Raw genomic sequence first — 20,588 nt, 5'->3', positions numbered from 1 at the left:
ATAAATTATACTAGACTTATTCTTTAACTATTTTGTCCTATTACCTAATTTGTTGTTTTTAATTTGGCAATGTTTAAAACTTCACAGTCCTTATTTCCTTCCTTATGTTTCCTTCCTTCCTTCCTTCCTTCCTTTCTTCCTTCCTTCCTTCCTTTCTTCCTTCCTTCCTTCCTTCTTTCCTTTCTTTCTTTTTTCTTTCCTGTATTTCTTTCTTCTCTCCTTTCCTCCTTTTGTTCTATTCAAACACCTTAGAGGAGAATAAGTTAAAGTCTTAGGTCACCATGCCCATTCTAGGTACAAGGGTGGCCTTGAAAGAACACTTGAACACTGTACATATTTCCTACAAGAAAACTGCATTTCTAACAGGATTTCTAGCTGGTTTCTTTACCCACTAGCTAATTTGACAACTTCACGAAGGTAAATAGGGGTTTCTTAGGCCACACTGAGGCTTGTGACAGGCAGTGAATAATTCAAGGCCCTGGTTCTCATGTGAGGTTATTTTTTATTTTTATTTTTTTTACATTTTGACTCACACATAACCTTAAATGGAAAAAAAGCATAATTCAGCCACAGTGTTCTCAACTCAGCCCTTTGATAAAATAATTTCTCAGCTTGTTCACTGTCCTTCTGAAATGAAGTTATTCCTCTTATGATAAAATCACATAATTACAAACCAAAGAGAAATGACCAGATAGTTTTATATGCAGGACAATCACTTGTACTTGACATAATTAATTTAAAAACAAAGAAAAGAGAACATTTCTTTAATATCTTTGGAGTTAAAAAAAATTTGATTTCCCCAACCTGAAGAAAAATGGATGAATTTTCATAAGCAAAGGCATGATTTTCATTTTAAAATCTTTTCAATCACTCAGAATTCTAGTGACATAAGGTAATGCAATTGTTACCTCGTGAGCACATCCATGACTTGGTATTGTGGTTCAGTGTTCATAACAGTCTTAACTATCCCTATTTTTATCACTGGAAATCTGCACAAACAAATGAGTATCTTATGAAAATTTATCCAATTTCTCTAATATAAGGGGAAATTATTATGATACACACTTATAGGTACTTTCTGGTCTACTAATTCAATCCATTTCTAACAAAAAAAAATCGCTTGCTTTTTCACAAGCTTATGCTCACATATAAGAAGAAAATTGCTCCTTGCCTAGTAAAAACCCTTAAGTCCCACTCCTGGCTATGATGCTAACCATCACAGAGCATGTGCCACTTGGCAATTTGTCTCCTAGGGAAGTCACAGATCTCCTTCCAGTGCTCCCCAGCGGTTCCTTCTGCAGCTGCACCTAGGACCAACCTTCCAATCACTTCATTCCGGGATCCTCTTTCGGAATCCAAAACCAGGAATTCAACGCTTATTTCTTCAAGACCTTCACAAGGAATATCGAAGACAAACAGTTCATTGAACACTGCATTGGGGGTGCATTTCTTCACGTGAGTCTTCTTTTTAGAGATTCTCTTTTTGGCATGGTACAGGTTCACTTTGACATAGGGATCTGCAATGGAATATAAGAAGCATTACAATGATGAAGCCTGGCTGTAGAGCTGATCCTAGATATAGTACCCTTAGAGATCATGGCATGCAGATATCAGGTGGCTACACTGGAAATAGGTCAAAATAATCAGGGAGTATAGGTAAAGTGTGGCCTTTTTCTTGTTCACAAAATTGATAATAAGGGAGAATATGCAACAAAAGAGAAAAAAAGTTTTAAACCAGAGTCTAGGGAAGGAATTGTAATGATAGTAAAGAAGATAACCTAGAAGAAAAAAAAATGGAATGTTCTATGGACACATTCTGATTGCTAGTAACTCATTCTATGAAATGAGAAGGTAAAAAATTCAACCTATACTGAATTTTATGATTTCAAGTAATTATATCTGTTTGGGTTTTCTTTTTTTCTGTGGTATAGTGATTTGGAATTCACAATGCAAATTCTTGGCTTCAACTGATTTTTTAGTCACTTTCTGGATTACTTTTTGTTTCCTACTGCTGACCTTTTGTATGTCATCCTTAGTGTGTGGATTTCAGAATCATGCTGATATAGCACTTATTTAATTGTTGTTGCTGTCTTTTTTTGTTGCAGCATGTGAGTTAATTTAACTTTCTGATCTAAACCTTTAAGTTCATGTTTTTAAACTTCAAAATGATAAAAACAATGCCAACAGTAGATGATTCTTCAATAAAATATATATTTTTTGGTACTGGTGGTCCTGGAAACCCTTCTGCCTCCAGGCTACACTCCCAGACACCTATTTTTTTAATATTTTTATTTAGAAACAGGGTTTATTAAGCCAGCAAGGCTGGCTTCGAACCTATGCGATCCACCTGTCTCTGGCTCTCAAGCACGGGGATTACAAGTGTGCACCTCTACATCCTGCTTCAATAAAGTAGTTATTTCTGGTTTTCATAATGGCCTCCAAATAAGTATATGTCTAACTAGTATAGTGATTAAAAAAACACTTAAGAATACTGTGCTAAGAAATTGCAGGTTAGGATTTTAATTCAGGCCATTTTAACTCATAGTTTACATCCTCTGTACTATGCAAAAGAGTTTGCTGCTTTGTCTTGTTTTTGCAAAAATAGATATAAAATTACAGCTGATTTTTAAGACATGCATATAATATTAGAAAAAAATAATAAACATAAAAGAATAGAGTAAGTGGGCTAATTTAGCATGAATGAACTTTGTGTTAGATATCAGAACTATCTAAATATCTTACTACTGGTAACATTGGCTCACATTTTTTTCAAGAAAGGAGAAAAGGACAAATGATTATATAAATTATAATTGTAAATAAAAGTAAAACAAAGTCAGAGGTTAATGTTAGCTAGCAGCGTTATTCAATGTACTACACACTTTTAAATTTGAGCCTAAGTATTTCAGTATCTCACCTGAAAGTCCAGAAACATCCGATTTAGGCAGGTGTCGAGCTTTTAGGACAACCACAGTGAGAGTATTTGTTGTGGACTGATAGCAGAGAGAGATCAGTAACTCACCCCGTCCTGAAGACTTCTAAACAAAGAAACAAAAATACAACATTAGTATTATATATATATATATTCATACTTTTAGTTTTGAATTAATTTACAATTAATAGTATTGTTATTTAAGTCCAATGTTTGTATTTATTTATTTTAGTATGCTAAGTAATTTGAGTAACTAAAACCTTTCATGAACTGCCATCAGGGCCTAAAAATCATTGCCTGCCATCTTGTGGTTCTTTTAGATACTACAAAATGTAAAATTTGCAGTGTTGGCCACACCCATTACTTAGAAGTTTATTAAAGAATAGTTATACTCCACAGGAGGATCTTTTTAAATTTTTCTTTTTAATTAAATCTCTGCTCTTTGATGTTACTACTAATAATACAACTTACCTAATTATTTTAATGGGTGTGTATAGGATCAAATAACTTAAGTTTAATTTATTTTCAAAATCTTTAGCACTATTATTATCCAAAATTTGAATTCAGATCAACTAAAATTATCCTGACCCCACTATTCTGCTGTAACAGAGGGATTATGGAGTTAAAACTCTTTGTTTTCTAGCACAAACTTTATCTTTAATCTAGGAACAAATTGAACTTAAGTAATGGAAAAAAAATCTTCTCAAGAATTTTAAATATATTGTTTAGAGGTAGTGCCAAAGAGTTCTTCTTTCCATGCTACTTAGATTGAATTTTACTTTGAAAACATTAGGTAAGACAATTAGTAACTCATAATATAAATTCTGACAGTAGAAAATACTGAATTGAGGCTTGATCATAAACAAATGATGGCTGAATCAGAACTCTTAAAACTATAACATATTTATACATAGTTGACATGGAGCAACTGTATGCATAAACACTTCGGAAAGTAAAAGTGAAGGCAGATCTTTAATTCAACTATGCCACTAAATAACTAGATGTTTTAAATAGAATGTATAATGTCTCTGGACTTTGACATTCACTCATTTTTCAAAGTGAAAGAAAATATCTAAATTCTACCAGTATAAAAATGCTATTAGAATTAATTAAGTTCTGAATTTGAAGTAGTGTTAAATTTCTTTATCTGAGGCCTTATAATTTTCTGGTAATCTCAGAACTATTAAGTAGTACAAAGATAAATGCTGAGTAACTCACATCTTGTTAGACAACATAGAGATGGACATTCATTATTCAATACAATATGATGTCTCTTCCTTGAAAAGCAATTCTATAAAAAGTCAATACAACTTCTAAATCCTCAGAAAGAATTGATTCAATTTTCAATTTCAATTTCAATTTCAAATTCAATTATGCTGACCTTCAAACATCTTTGTTAACTTGCTTAGGATTAAACAATATTCAGAAATATTTTAAAGTTGCAGGGTTTGTTAAAATACTTTGTCAAGAAATCAACAAAAGAGGTCATATTAATATTTAAATATTCATAAAGAATGCATATTTATTTATATTGTTGAAATACTTTGAGGTTTTCAGTTGGGGGCTAAATTTTTCTCTCATCTGTTCTATAACCTAATACTCTATTGGATTATAATTAAACATTATGATGTGATATGCACAAATCTATCATTTTAATGAAACTCTCCCAGATACAAAAGCCCACATTAAAGATTGTGTACAAATACTTTAAGCACTAAAAATGAATTACCCTAACATTTCTCTTGGTGATCTCTTTGTTCATTAACATTTTTCCACCAGATAACTCAATTCCTGAAAGAGGAATAAGGACTTCTCCAATGATATCATCTCTTGAAAACCTGTCAAAACTCAAGATAGTGAAATGCAGGGCCAACTCTTGGATCTGGGTATAGGGAATCCCAAAGAATGTGAACGTCTCATCAAAAGCAGGGTCTAGGGTCTTCCTCAGCACCCTAGTTTTCACTTTATGCTTCTTCTCTGGGAGGATAGTCATTTTGATGTATGGGTCAGAGGTCATTGACTGCTCATCCATGGCTGGTAAGCCACGGGCTTCTTTGATGTTCACCATAAAGGCTTTCTTCTCAAAGTTGTACTCTAAGGAGAAGAAAAGGGTTCCCAGCTTCTCCTGTTTCTCCTCTGAAGTAAGAGAAGTGCTGGATTTTAAGCTATCAGGAGAAACTCCCTCTTTTTCTCCTTCTAAGAAGAGCTTTGGGGTCACATTCTCCAGGTCAGAAGGGCTGCTGACTTTAAGGTTTGTTTTGGGGAAATTGCCATTGAGATCTCTCTTTTCAAGGTCAAGATGCAGTGAATTCTTTGGAAGAGCTGGCTTATTCTTTGCTTCATTTTTGTCATCTCCTCCAAACTTCTTTTTACTATTTAGGTTTTCAGGGTATATATCAACTCCTTTCAGCACATGCACAAACTTGTAGGGAGGAGTCTTGTTAGACTTGGATGATTTTCTCTGACAACAGATCCATGCAAAGAGAGAGACTGTGAAGACGAGTCCAAATGCACTGAAGATCCCCACCACGGTGGGGATTTCATCTGAAAAATCAAGTGACCAACAGCATACATTAAAAGAGGGGAGACTGAGCCTTTTGGGAAAGCATAATAGAGCCAGCAATTTCTGTGGGTTGGAAAGACTTAAATACTTTGCAACAGTTCCAGATACAAATTATATACACACTTCACCCTGACTTTAGGTATAAACACATTCCGCGAGGGACACAAAAGAAAGCACAATGTGATCAAAACTCCCTCACTTTGGTAGTTTTCAATGAAAATAAGAAAGAGGCCTGTTTCAAATATAGAGAGAGGAAAGCTTAATAACATTGCTCAATCTTTGTCTTCTCAAATAACATAAGTGAGCTATAGAATGATGGTCATTACTAATTTCATTGTTTTTATTGACATTTTGAGGCTTTCCAAAAGCATTAGTTATCACTGAGCATGGAACACTAAGTGGATATTATTCAAGTACTGCAAATCTCTATATTTTTATATGTTTTTGTTTATTCAGGATTCAAGTTACAAAAATCTAAAAACTTAGTTTCACATAATTTTTGAAATCTTTATACTGAAATTTTTTATACAGAAAATTTCACTTTTTAAAAAAATGGAATAGTTGGAATAGTATTTTCCATTGCCACAAACCCATTAATTTTTTTTTCATCTCAACTATGGTAGAATAGTAAAAATATTCATATTTATAAGGGAAAAAATAGCAAAAACTAAAGCAATATGATACTAGTTTATATAACTTACAATACTACAACTCCCCAAATTCAGCAAACAACATTGAACCTTCAAAGTGAAAATCTATTTAAATGGAAAAAAGTGAAACATGAGTATGAATGAATCATCATTCCTTAACATGAAATGAAAAAAAAAATGAGTAGATCTTGACTTTAAAATTATCCATAACTATTTTTTCTAGCACATTTGCACATAGTAAATGGTAACCAAATTGAAATTGTCACTATTTCCTAGAATGGGAGCATATCAAATGACTGGCAGCAGGTGATACTGATTGTGAACAAAGTTTATCATATTTTATATGTAAACATGTTTCTTAAATGCTTAGCAACACTGTATAAGTAAAAGCAATATTGCTATATCTGAATATATTATATGGATTAAGTCAATGCTCAAAATAATTAAAGAGAATAGCAATAATGGAATATTTTGTACACTTAATTCTATGCCAAGCCTTACTTTAAATTTCAGAGTATATAATAAAGTTCAAAGTCCTAGTCAGGAAAGGGTTAAGACTCATCTAACCCCAGGAAGACTAATCTTTTGTTATCTCCCTTTTTTCATCCACCAACATATTCTGTCTACCTACCTCATAGTCAGAACACTGAACTCAAAAAATATAAGATTAGAAAGTGACAAAAAGAGAAATATCTAAAGAGATATGGAAAACAAACAAAACACTAACCATAAAAATTATTTTACTTATATCTAGAGACTAAAAAATGTAAAGCTGTAATAAGCCTTCGAATTTCCCAAACAGAAAAAAGTGTTCTTGTAGAAAAAAGTGAGGCAAGACCAAAGGATAATCAACCAAACTTAGTATCAGCCTTTCAGCCTGCCCTTCTATTCAAGTCTTTGTGGGAAAACAGAAAAGGAAAACACTCTGCTTCGGGACTCTCATAATCCAAAAGCAAAGTCATGAACTGAAGCAATTCTTCAGTCAATGCAAAGAACAATAAAAGCAGTTGAAAATGATTCTTTCTTAAACTGACTGATAGCTCGCACCAGAACAAGTTTTCACTACCAGACTCTCTGAAATGTTTTGGTATAAAATTTTTTTCTATTTTCAAATTAGAATGGGGTATAAACACCACACACACACACACACACACACACACACACACACACACACACAGCGCTCAATCATCTAAATGGAAGACTAGAATACTGATTTGCTAATATAATATCACAAATCATCTCTCTTTCATACTCATATCAAATGGTGAACATCGAAGATAACAAGTGTATTCTCCACTGATAAGCTTCTTAAGCTTCTGAGAGGAAAGGTTCTATCATTTCACTCAGTTCAATAACAATTAGCACACATCTATTCACAGACTTCTACAAAATTTCCTATTTAAAAATAAACCTGTAAAGTTAGTAAAATTCTGATCTCTTGGCTTTGGAACATACTCGAACCTTAAAGAACTACCTGTTTATGCTAGGAAACACATCGCATTTTATTTACTAAAACAGAAAAGGAGGTCTACAGTGTCCCAAAAGTGGCAATGGAAAAACCTAACCTCAAAACAGGAGCTCTAATTCAAGTTTTCAGCAGCGTTTAGGTAACTCTGTAACCTGCCACAATCCTTTTATTTCTCTACACTTCTGTTATCTCACCAGTGAAATGAAATGGGCTGAGCTGGCTCATTTCCAAAGTCCCCTTAACTGTACTATGGTAAGATTCCCTGTCTTTCAGAAGTAACATATTTCAAGGATACAAGGAAACAGCAGAGAAAATTATAGTATCTTCTGTAATAAAATATAGACCTCAAACCTGCAATAGACAAGTTGTTTTATACAGGTCAAACTCTTATGTAACCACAGACATATTTGGCTGCTCTTAATAAAATCCAGATTTACCTACAGAGGACTCTCCTACAAGATAAATGAAAAGAGCATGTGAACACCAGATGCGTTTTCCTTTACTCAGCGCATGCTGAAATTTAACAGAACTGCCTGAACGTTCAGGAACTTCTGGAAGGTAAAATCATCTGAAATAGAAAGCAATTTTAAGGAGAAAGATTATCGGGAAAGGGAGAGACTGCAGAAATAAGCCACGATTCGCCATTCGCTGTGCTCATTATCCTTTCAAATTAACTACCTAAAAATCTATATTCAACATTCAGTGGGGTGGGGGAGGCACAGCCCACCCCGGAGGATTCAAGGAATAACCGCAGCCATAAGTTGAGTAACTTGCTTACCAAATTCCTCCCGGCTGGTGGTGATCGGAGCCATTTTTTGCTGCGTGCTCTGTCCGAGGTGCTGAACGGAAAACTCCCTGGCTTGATGCACTTGCCCAGATCTGAAGCGCTGGCTTTCCCGAGTGCTGGAAACAACAGCTCAGAGCCCAGGGGACCTGCGCGGGGAACTGGGAGGAGGCAAAGAGGGAGGTCCACTCGCCCTCGCACAGTGATTTGCCACCTCTGTTCCTGTTTTGGCTCTTCTGAAAAGCTCGTCTCTGAGACTCCAGACGTGGCTGAAACCCGAATTGACGCAATCCTGACGCTACAGGGCTGAAATCAGCACCTGCCCCCCTCCTTCCCTCCCCTCCCCAGCCTCTCCTACTCAAGCTCCTTCTTGCTTTCTCCTTCCTCTCCTGAGGATTCTGCCCACACTCATCAATTATTTTAACTGTTGGACTACTAGACATTAGCTGTGCTGTTCTGTGGGGGCTCAGAGGCACGCGGAGATGTGTCCTGAAAGGAATCCTTGTCAGTTCCTAATAAAAAAAAAAAAAAAAAAAAAAAAAAAATCCTGATCGCTTACATGAGTACAGATGTATTTCTGAGTTAAAGAATGATATGATTCACAGAGGCAGTTACATAGAAAAGCAAAAAGAGAGAAATTTCTGCATCAAATGACCCCTTGTAAGATGTTCGAATATATTTTTCTTCCTAAATTATACTTTGCCTAATACATAATACGCTTACCATAATTGGGTTAAAACCACCATAAATCAGTCTTTTAAAATAAAAAAAAAACATTTTCAATATAATTTCTTATCTCCTAATAAATGATGAAACCAACCAGTTTGCTGATGCTGATGCTCCTTTCTGACCTGTCGGCTCTCTTTCCTTTAATACCTGACATTTGACCAGTTAAAGTACTTAGGAACAGATGGGTGTAATCCCGTCTGTATTCAGACTCACTCTCAGATATGACTTCTGCATATAATGAGGCTGCTTCTAAAATGACATTTATGGTTAAAGGCCCTGACTTTTAATAGGCTTGTGTAACATAATTGCAAGGGTATGACAAAAGTATAAAATACTATTGATTGTTTTTTGTTCTTTGCAAAAGAAACCATCTATTTTTTCTGAACAGATGATATTCATGCGAAGGAGTAAGGAACTGGAAAAAGTATGGTGTCATGTTCTGATTAATTTGAATCTAAAAAGCATGCCTTTTAAAAAAATATTTAACAATTTAGTAAAGAAGAGAATGTGGGCTGTGAGTCCAACTGTCATTTATTGCTCCACAAAGAATTCCTTTGCTTTGGAACTCCATGACCAAATGGCATCCAGAATGCCCTGGGATGAATTGGGAAGGGGGTTGCATTGGGAAAGTCTCAGAAAGCTACTGTACAAGTGACAGTTTCCAGCACACTGACAAACAGCAGCCTTGAGCGTCAGCACTGTGTCTGGGGAGAAATTGGCTTCAGTCCTCTGCATCATGGAAAATTTTACAAACCAAAGTCTCATTTCTTTCCCTTTCTAACTTGCACCCACACACTTGGCATTTCTGTATTGCTCTAACAAATTCCTTCTACCCTTACATCTTCATGGAATGAAAACACATTAACTTGCTGTATTTAATTACCCATTGACAGAGCTTAGGATGGTGTCCTTATCACTCCACTTTATTCAGATCACCTACTTTCTCAGTTGTCATGTGCTTAACAGAATTATCCTTGTAAGTAAATATCCTGTAGATAAGAAAGTAGGTGGTGTTTGTCTGTGTTGCATATCACAGGTAGACAAAATATATGGTGTGAGCTTTATTAAAGTGTATGTTATTGCTACCATATGGTTAAACTCATTTGTTATAAACAGAAGTATATTATGAACATGTTATATACAAATTAGTATGCCATTGGTTGTACCTTCAGATGTTAAAATTTTGTATAAAACCTGTTTAGGTTTTTCAAGCTGTATTTTTCCAGAACTTTAACCCATTCTTTGCTGTTTTCAGTCTGAGTACATCTTGTGATGAGATTACCTCTTGTTCAGGGCCAATGCTATTTTAGTAACTATTTCATTGCTTGCTTTATAAGCAAACTTAAAATAAATGCTACCAATCATAATGTCTGTAGTTTTCCTCATTTTCATTTGATACATAGCACATTAGTAAATATCCAATCTCTTTATACATGCTTCTAATAGCACCAGATGAAAAGTGTGCCCCACACAAAGAGATAAACATGTAAGTTTCTTACAATTGACAATTGCACCCTACCACAATATTGCATTGTTCTTTTTAGATCCAGCAAACTAGCAATCAATTTGCTGACGTGCCCAGTCTGACTCACTGGAGAGACTTGAGAGGAGGGATTGTTGCTAGGCAACTGCCTTTTCACCACCCAAAACACACAGCCTCAAACAACTCCCTGCCCTGGGAACCACAGACTGTTCTGTACAGAGAGCAGAGCTTACTTCAGGATGATTCTCTTACTACTAAAGTGATTCAGCTTTTACTCTACTCGTTTTCTAATTGCAAATTTTGTATATACTTTCAGAAACAATTCATAGAACTATTGAATTCAACTTAGTTTTAACAAAGCCAATTAAATTTCAAGTCTACTAATAACCAATCATTTAACTATTTATTCTATTGTATTTGTTTAGTTTTTTCAATTTAGTATGTAGTTTGATTTATAGTTTAATTATAGTCTATCAAATATATAGTCTATATTTTCAGCTTTACCTTATTTTAACTAAATTTAATTATTTTTTATTTTGATACTGAGAATTAAAACCAGGGGAAGCAGAGATGTTCAACCTCTGAGATATTCTCCCTTTCATTTTATTTTGAAACAGGCATCACAAAATTGCTGAGAGGTTTACTAAATTTTTGAGTTTGGTCTTGAATTTATGATACTCTTATATCAGCCTTCTAATGACTAGGTTTATACCCAAACACCATAATGCCTAGCTAGTGTATGTGTGTATATATATATATATATATATATATATATATATATATATATATAGTACTGGGGATGGAACCCTTCTACCTTTGAGATATACTCCCAGACCTATTTTATATTTTTATTTGGAAACAGGGTCTCTTAAGCCAGTGAGGCTAGCTTCCAACCTATGTGATCCTCCTGTCTCCGCCTCCCAAGTGCGGGGATTACAAGCTTGCACTACCATGCCTGACTACCTTATATATGTATTTTAAAGATGTTGTTGTTGAATGTATTTAGAAATTTTTAATTTAAAAAACTTCAAAAGGTATTGACAATGATACAATGATATTCAGTAACCTTTAGTAATTCCTATATATGTAATACAAAAACATTTTATTAATTGGACATAGTGGCACATACTGTTAATTTCAGTAATTGTGAGGCTGAGAAAGGAGAATTGCAGGTTTGAGGCCAGTCTCAGCCACTAAATGAGACTCTCAATGACTTAGAGTGACCATTTTATATAAAATATAAAATAGGGTTGGTGGCATAGCTTATAAGTAGAGTACCCCTGAGTTTAATCCCCAGTAGCATAACCACCCAGATTTTTAAAAGCAACTGGGAGCATAGCTTTGTGGTATAATGCCCCTAGGTTCAAGCTCCAGTAACACATAACAAACAAGCAACAGCATCAAAGCATTGTACTGTTATGTGGGTAAAACAGACAAAAGTAACTGATAATGAAAAATATATAATTGTTTTAGTGTTCCCCAGCATGCTATTAGGAATGCTGGCTGTAATGCTAATAGACTAGATTTCTATTACAATCATACCCAAATTGAAATCCCACAAGACAAATGCCTTTCCAGATGGTATCACAGAAATCCCTTCACTATCTGCCATACTTATATTTGGTATTCGTCAACATCTTCAGCATCTGCTCTGTGTTTTTAATGGATCACGAATGACTGCACAACTCATAGCCTCCTCTTCTCCCTAAAAAATAAAACTCTACTCTTCTTTCCTGACTTCTTCCTTTCAACATGTACTTATTAAATCTGTACTTCTAAGGTCTTGCTAAGAAAGAGAAGGAAGAAATGTATCTTAGTCTAGATTATAGAAATGATCCTTGCCCTCTGGAGCCTACTGACCAGAAAGAAAATTGACAGCTTCTTCTGTAGAATTGGAAGAAACTTTCATTAAATCATAATTAAATTCATATATCTTTTTTTCTCTTATGTTTTAGAAAGTTGGACAGCACTATTCAATAAACTCCACCCATACCTCTATCATTCAGTCTGTTCTTATTAACTCTTTTTTCATGACTGTAAATTCATTATAATTCTGACACATAAGATTATATTCTTTCATTACATGTATATTAAAATTCATCCTTATTTTTCACCCTTTTATACCAGGTTCTGGTAATCACTGCTCTTCTCTCATCCTCTATGAGATCACCACAAAAGTGAGATAGTGTGGTACTGGTCTTTCTTTGGATTATTTCACCTAAAATGAGGATCTTCAATATCATCCAGGTAGTTGCAAGTGACAGGATTTTATCTTTTATGGTAGGCAAATTGTATTTTATTGTGTATACACCTCATCTTTAGAGTAGAATTACAAGAAACTATCATTTATACAAAATAAGCATATTTACAATATTTTACTACATAATTTTCAACAATAAAAAGTATGCACTGAGTTTAAGTTAGACTGGATTCATTTGTGGCAGACCTGCTACTATAGTTAAATATAAAATTTCCCCTAAAGAGCTCATTTATTAATATTCAGTGTTTATATAATTGAGCTATGAGGATTATAATTTTAGAAAAAGTGGATAAATTCATTGTGATGGATTTACCTGGATGGTACTCAGTAGGCCAGTAGGGTGTGCTGAAGGAGATGGTCCCTGCAGATGTGATCTTGGAGATTATATATTACCCCTCTTTCTTCTACTCTCTCTAGCTTTTTCGTGCTTCCAGCCTCCTTGATGTGAGAACAGCCCATGTGCTTCTCCTGTCTCTACTTCCTGCTACCATGCCCTTAAATCCATGGTTCCTAGCCTCATGTGGACCAAGCCCAAAACCATAAGAAATTTTTTTTTCTCTAAGTTGTGTGGTCAGATATTTGGATTATGGCTGCAATAATGCTGACTGGAACACCTGCAAAAAATAATTGGAAAGACACATAAAATCTGTATTAAAATATTGTTTTATTGCATTGGTGAATAGATGAGACAACCAAAGTGCCAAGGGCCAAGATACAAGAGAAAGAGCAGATATTACCATTCAAGTCATATTTTCTTTTAGGGAATATTTTGATTTTTTAAAAAGTGGGAAAGAATCTGATAAACCAGAGGAAAAACCAAAGCTAAGGAGCACAAATTCAACCAATATTTTATCTGTCTCACAGGATTAGAGGAGAAATCACTGGAGTTAAGGAATGCCTGGGTAGCAAAGGATGAAAGAGACTGGGATCCTGGAAAAGAAGAAGGTAAAAAGAATTCTCCTTGCTGGAGTGATTATACATTCAAGACATGCTCCATTCAATCTGTAGGCAAGAAGTTAAGAAATGAATTAGAAAACCACTGAAAACAAAATGAGGCTTTTAGCTGACTCATACGGATAGGAGGCAAAAGGTGTGCCTTATTAGTCACCAGTGAGAAGGACTCCAAATAATCACATTAGGCTCTAGCTATGGCAAATAAAAAAACTGCTTCAAGAAACAATATAAAAGAGGTATGGTGGTGCATGCTTATAATCCCAATATTTAAAAGGAGTACTGTAAGTTTTAGGCCATAAGTTCAGCAACTTATAGCAATCCCCCAACAACTTAGATAGACTCTGTTTCAAAATAAAACAAATTAGGGCCAAGAGTAAAGTTTAGAAGTACAATGTCCTTGGGTTCATTCCTCAGTACTACAAAACAAAACAAAACAAAGATGATTCAGCAGTAGAATGAGACTTATAGGAAAATAACCAGGCTATATTTAGCATGTGATGCATTCCCCCACAGGCTACCTGCTAAAGACTGAATTCAATCTACAAAAGATAATACTCACTTCTTCACATCTTTACCAGCATTGATAGCTTCACAATTCACAATTGCCAAACTATCGAAACACCCAAGATGTCTATCAATAGATGAATGTATCACAAAATTATGGGATATGTACAAAATAAAATTTTACTCTCCATAAAGATAAACACAATTATGTCATTTACAGGGAGATGAATGGAACTGGAGGACATTATGCTAAGTGAGATTAGTCAGTCACAAAAAATAAGAAACTTATTTCTCTCCCTAATATGTAGAAACTGGGGAGAAAATAGGTCAAAGTAGGAACTCTAAACAAAGAAGGGGATACTAATGATGAGCAAATAAGGTGACCTGAGGGGATGGGAGGGGGAAGAGGAAAATTCTGTAATGTTCATGATATACATTAACAAACATATCAAAGTCAATCACTAAGCCAAACAAAAGAAGGAGGGAGGGAGAGAAAATGAGGAGGGAATTGGATAAAGGCTAATTGGATGATGTGTGCATGTATGCCTCCACCATCTTGTATTCCATTAAGATGTATGACTACAACTCACCAATAAAAAGTTAACAAATAAAAAAGAATACTATCCAACTATAAAATTGTAATGTATAATTTTCATACACTATATCTAAAATTCAATGAAAATATCAGTCCTGAGGAGAATCTGAATCAAGAAAAAACATATATAATAAAAACTGATTATAGATCAATAACAAAGATAACAATCTTTAATACTTTGATAAGAAAAAGAATAAGAGAGATTTATTGATTAAGGTATTAGATAAAGATAAATTATAAGACAAGTTTTCTCAAATTAATAAATGAATAAAAGTAAACAATGTTGATTAAAATATTTGAAAGATGTTAATGAACCATAAGAATAGTTAATAAATGATATCAAAAATAAATAATAAAAATTTTAAAGTACAGAAAATTCAGAAAAGAGCTTATGAGATATTGGAGACATAGCAAATAGTAATGACAAAATGTATCACTTGGCAACCCAGAGCTGAAACAGAGATAAAATTAGGTAGAAGCAATATTTGAAGAGTAAATGAAAATAAAATTGTCCAAGCCAATGAAAAATTATCTAGCCTTATACTCAAAAAGCACTAACTGCGAGCAGGATTAATACAAAATCACATAGAACATCATAGTCAACAACTGAAATCAACTGGGCGTGGTGGCACAGGCTTGTATTCCCGTGCTTGGGGGGCGGAGACAGGAGGATAGCACAGGTTTGAAGCCAGCTGTGCTGGCTTAAGAGACCCTTTTTCCAAATTTCAAAAAGTGTAAAATAGGTCTGGGAGTGTAGCCCGTAGGTAGAAGGGCTTCCAGGAACAAAACAAAACAAAAATCTGAAATCAAAAGGTAAAGGTAAAATATTAGAAACACTCAGAAAAAAGATTACATTCAAACACCAGCATTAAATTCATTTTAAATATCCATAAAATAATATACATCTTCAGAAAATAAAATAATAACTTTAAAATTTGAAAAATATATGCTAATACAGAATTTTGTACAAGCAAAAACCAAGATGTAAGGCAGAAATTTCTAGAAAAAAAGAGAAAATTCATTACCAATGTTAACTAAAAAAAATAAAATAAAATAATAATACACACACACACACACACACACACACCACAGAAAGGTCAAGCAAAGCAAAAGACATAGAATATGTAAATATGTGTCTATGCATTAGTGCATATAGACTAAATAAATATAAATGTAAAATATACAGAGATATTAATTGTATGTTCAAAAACATTCCAAAAATAGAAGGGAGTAAGTTCAGTTTCAGTGTTTAAAATTCTAGAAAATGTTAAAATTAATCATTTATATTTACTTGTAATCTCCAGGATAACAAATAACAAACACATACACATATACACACAAAATATATTTACATCTAAGAAATGCCGAAAACTAATACGTTTTTGTGGATATGAAACCCAGTGACATTCTATCTCTGAGCGACACCTCTAGCCATATTTTTTATTCTATTTTTTTTAACAGGGTCTCTCTGCACTTCAAAGGGCCTCACTAAGTAGTTGAAGCTGTCCAGAAATCATGATCATCCGTCTCAGCCTCTCAAAGGATGGGATTACAAGTGTGCATAATCATACTTAGCTTAATAAAATATATATAAAGGATACATAATATAGACAGTCCAATAAATATAAATAACTATTTGGAAAATATTAATGTAAAGATATAATTACATAATTTAATGTCATTATATAATTCCATTAAATTTAAATGGACTAAATATTTTCCAAAAAGAATGTAAGACAGAGGCAAAAGAGAAAAATCCAACTCATCAATTCTATGATACTTAGAATAGACAACATTTAAAAAACAGTAAACATCAAAGTAAAATTTTATGAACATATTTGTTGTACAACAAAACTTGATATATGTGTCTGGGTATATATTCTGATAAATATATATTTTGATAAAAGTATAATATAATAAATTTAAATTATAATATATATTATAATATGCAGTTGCTTGTTAACTGATGCAGATATGTTCCAATATGCTTGTCATAATTTAAGAATATAAGTAAAATATGGTTTTTAAAGTATTTAGTCTACTAAACACCATGGCTTAACTTCATCTACATTAAACATCTACCTTAAACTCAACACATTTACATCAGTTTATAGTTGAGCCCTATCAAAGAGTATTGTTCTTCATATTATTGCTACTCATAAAAAGAGCAAACTTTGAAATTTTAAGTACAGTTTCTATAGAATGGATATTACATTTGCACCATTATTAAGAACAAAATCATAATTTGAACTATCATAAATTAAGAACAATCTGTGTGAATATATATGAGTGTGAAAAAAGATGTTTTAACATGAGATAAAAATATATTAGTAAGATATAAATTATATTTTAATATATTAATATTTGAGACAGTGCACCATATGAAGAAAATATAAAATTATTCAGCTTGAATGTGCCCACTAGTATAGCCTCAGAATATATAAAACTAAAGATGGTTAAACTAGATAGTTAAATCTACAACATTAAGGAATCTATTCCAAACATTTTTATAACTGGTAGTAGGAGCGAGCAAAAGTCAATAGAACCAGAGAATGATCTCTGCAAAGTGAAGAAGAAATGTGCAGCAAAACTGAGCTTAATGGCCAAGTTTCAGAACTAAAATAATTTAGTTTGTTCCGTAACTACAGAAGCTTTAAGCAAGAAATTTACACAAAGAAACCTAAATAATTCTATTGTTTGAAAACAAAGAAAAAACATAATTACAATCACAGAAGATTTTTAATAGAGTTTTTTATAAAGTAGGAGCCAAATAAAAATGATAACATATGTATCACAGTCCATGGGATAGAGCTATAAATGTGCTCATAAAGATGGGCACTCCGGGAGTGGTAGTGCACACTTGTAATCCCTGCACTTGTGGAGACAGGAGGATCGCCAGGTTTAAGCCAGCCTCACTGCCTTAACAGACCCTGTTTCCAAATAAAAATATAAAATAGGTCTGGGAGTGTATCCTGGAGAGAGAAAGGCATTCAGGAACCCCAGTACCACGAAAAAAAAAAAAAAAAAAAAAAAAAGATGGGCACTAATTAGATCACAAATGCATATGATGGAACAATTATCTCATAATTAATCCTACAAAGAGAAAATAAATGAGAAATTCAACTCAAAGTTTGTTGAAAAGAAAAATTGACTAAAATATATTAATACAATTGTTTAAAATATTATAATAAAGAAGACCAAGAAACCGAAAAGTATTTATTTAAGATGGTGGCATACTCCTGTAATCCCCATGCTTGGGAGGCGGAGACAGGAGAATCACGTTGGTTCAGAGCCAGCCTCCCTGGCTTAAGAGACCCTGTTTCCAAATAAAAAAATATAAAATAGGTCTGGAAGTGTAGCCCGGAGGTAGAAGGGCTTCCAGGAACCCCAGTACTGCCAAAAAAAAAAAAAAAAAAAAAGATTATTCTTAGTGAGTATTCACAGCAAGGATGGCATATAATAAAAACAGGTAAGAATACAAGTTAGAAATGATACAACAGAGCAAAAATAAAAGATGATCTATGGAAAAGAAGAAGTTATAGTTGCAGTGAATATTTGAAAGTAGAAATTTCACTGTGAAATACATATGGAAATTCAGTACTTAAATCTAGATATTCCAATTTAAAATGGAACAAATTTGGCATAGACACTTGCTAAGAAAGATATAATATCCCAACAGTGAATGATCATTTGAAACTAGCTTTGTGGTAGCAGTCATAATAGAGATATAAATTTAAATTACCACAACACATAGTATTACACTGCCACTACAAGATTTGGAGTTGGACAGATGCCAAGTATTGATAAAAATGGGGCAATAGGAGATCTTATTCACTAATTTTGAGTATTTATATTTGTGTGAATATGTTGAAAAATGCTTGACAGTATCAACTAAGGCAGAAATATGATGGCCTTGGAATTCTAAAATGGCTACATACATTACAGAAATGTTCATAAGAGTATTACTTACAATCCCACAAATTGGAGACAACTTACTTTTCCTATGCATACTAGATTGAATAAATTGAGATAAATAGTACAATACTATATGAACTTTAATAAACCAAAAATCAGTTACATAATAAGAATGGATTTCATAAATTTAGTTAAATAGAGCAAGGCAAAACACAGTACATATTCTGATTCCATTTGTTTAAATGTAATTAAAAAGACAGTAAAATGAATCAATATTGAAGGGTATCATAGACTTTCCCTGTTTGCAGGTAATGTTAACTGAGATGTAGCTCTTGGGATGCTTCTGCAGTGTTTATATTTTCTATTTTGATCTGAGCAGTAGCTACTCAAGGTGACTATTCATTTGTTTTAGATTAATTGACTTGCTTAGTTATAGCTTGCATCCTCTTTTTAATGTGTATTATGTTGAAAAATTTATCCCAAAGTATATGTTTGTGTGTACATCCTAAAGTATGTGTTTAGGTGTATATAAATTGCTCTATATTTTTCAAGAGTTAATAGATATTTAAAGACATATGAAAAAATTAGATTAAATGCCTATAAGGAAGAATAATATAAAAATAAATTGGAGGTGAATTATGCAATATTAGACTTTTTTTAAAAAATGAGTATTATTCTGAATAATTTTAACTTTTACCTATCTGCTCATATTGAATTCTCTCTTGAGTCAAAGATCTGCATATTCCTTTTACAATTACAGTAAAATACTACCTCTTATCTGTATCACTTACTCAGGTATCAATATTATAAAAATAAATGATTAGTAGAAGGAATGATAGAAGCAAGAATCAGTACTGTATAAAGATTACATAAAAATAGTCTGGTGTGGATTTCTTGAGCTTCCACCAAAGTTGAAGATGTATCTAGGTGTTTTTCCCATTCCCCATACACACAGCACTATCAAATAAAATGAAAAAATAGAAGTCATAGCCGGGTGTGGTGGCTCACGCTTGTAATCCCTGCGCTTGGGAGGCGGAGACAGGAGGATCGCACAAGTTCGAAGCCAGCTGTGCTGGCTTAAGAGACCCTGTTTCCACATAAAAAAAAAAAAAAGTATAAAATAGGTTTGGGAGTATAGCTCGTGGGAGTGTAGCCCGGAGGTAGAAGTACCACTAGAAAAAAAAAAAAAAGAAAAAAGAAAAGAAAAAAAGAAAAAGAAAAAGATACAAAAGAGAAGTCACGTATCTCATCTGGCAATCGAAGGAACTACATAACACCCAAATAATTTGATATTGTGTGTAATGTGAGGTGTCATAAAGTTCAGGAAGCCTCAAATTACTGAAGAATGAGATGTTCTAGAACTTCAAGATCTTTAAGGTATATTTCAATTATATGATGCTGAAAATTAGTTCTCTATCCTAGAGCAAAAGGCCTTGATCTTCCTATTACTGAAGGTACTCTGCCTACATCTAGTACCTTGGCTGAAACAGAAGTCCACGTATAGCAATACCTATGCCCTTACCTCACCCCAATCCCCTGAGATGTGCCTTTGACTTCCTCATCTTTTCTTCATGTAAACTTTTCTTACCCCTAATGCTTACTTCTCCAAAAGTTAATATACATCTACTTCATTTATTTATGATAATGGAGATTGAATTCAAAGGCATTGTATCTCTGAGTTACATTCCCAACCTTTTTTAGATTTTTCTTTTGTTTGTTTTTTATCAGATGAAACTTTTTTTATCTATTTACCT

General features: G+C 33.5%; 1 protein-coding gene across 1 annotated transcript; it reads right to left on the bottom strand.

Moving 5' to 3' along the window:
- Nucleotides 1-1,209: 1,209 nt before the first annotated feature.
- Nucleotides 1,210-8,422, bottom strand: SYT4 (synaptotagmin 4; the record flags this gene model as incomplete). Its single annotated transcript, XM_080714450.1, has 4 exons — nt 1,210-1,517; nt 2,915-3,035; nt 4,659-5,473; nt 8,389-8,422. 4 exons carry the CDS (start codon nt 8,420-8,422, stop codon nt 1,210-1,212), a joined length of 1,278 nt encoding a protein of 425 aa, XP_080570576.1.
- Nucleotides 8,423-20,588: the final 12,166 nt, after the last annotated feature.

Source organism: Muscardinus avellanarius (assembly GCF_963383645.1).
Source record: "Muscardinus avellanarius genome assembly, chromosome: 17".
In the NCBI taxonomy this organism is placed as follows: Eukaryota; Metazoa; Chordata; class Mammalia; order Rodentia; family Gliridae; genus Muscardinus; species Muscardinus avellanarius.
This window is presented reverse-complemented; position numbering and strand designations above follow the sequence as displayed.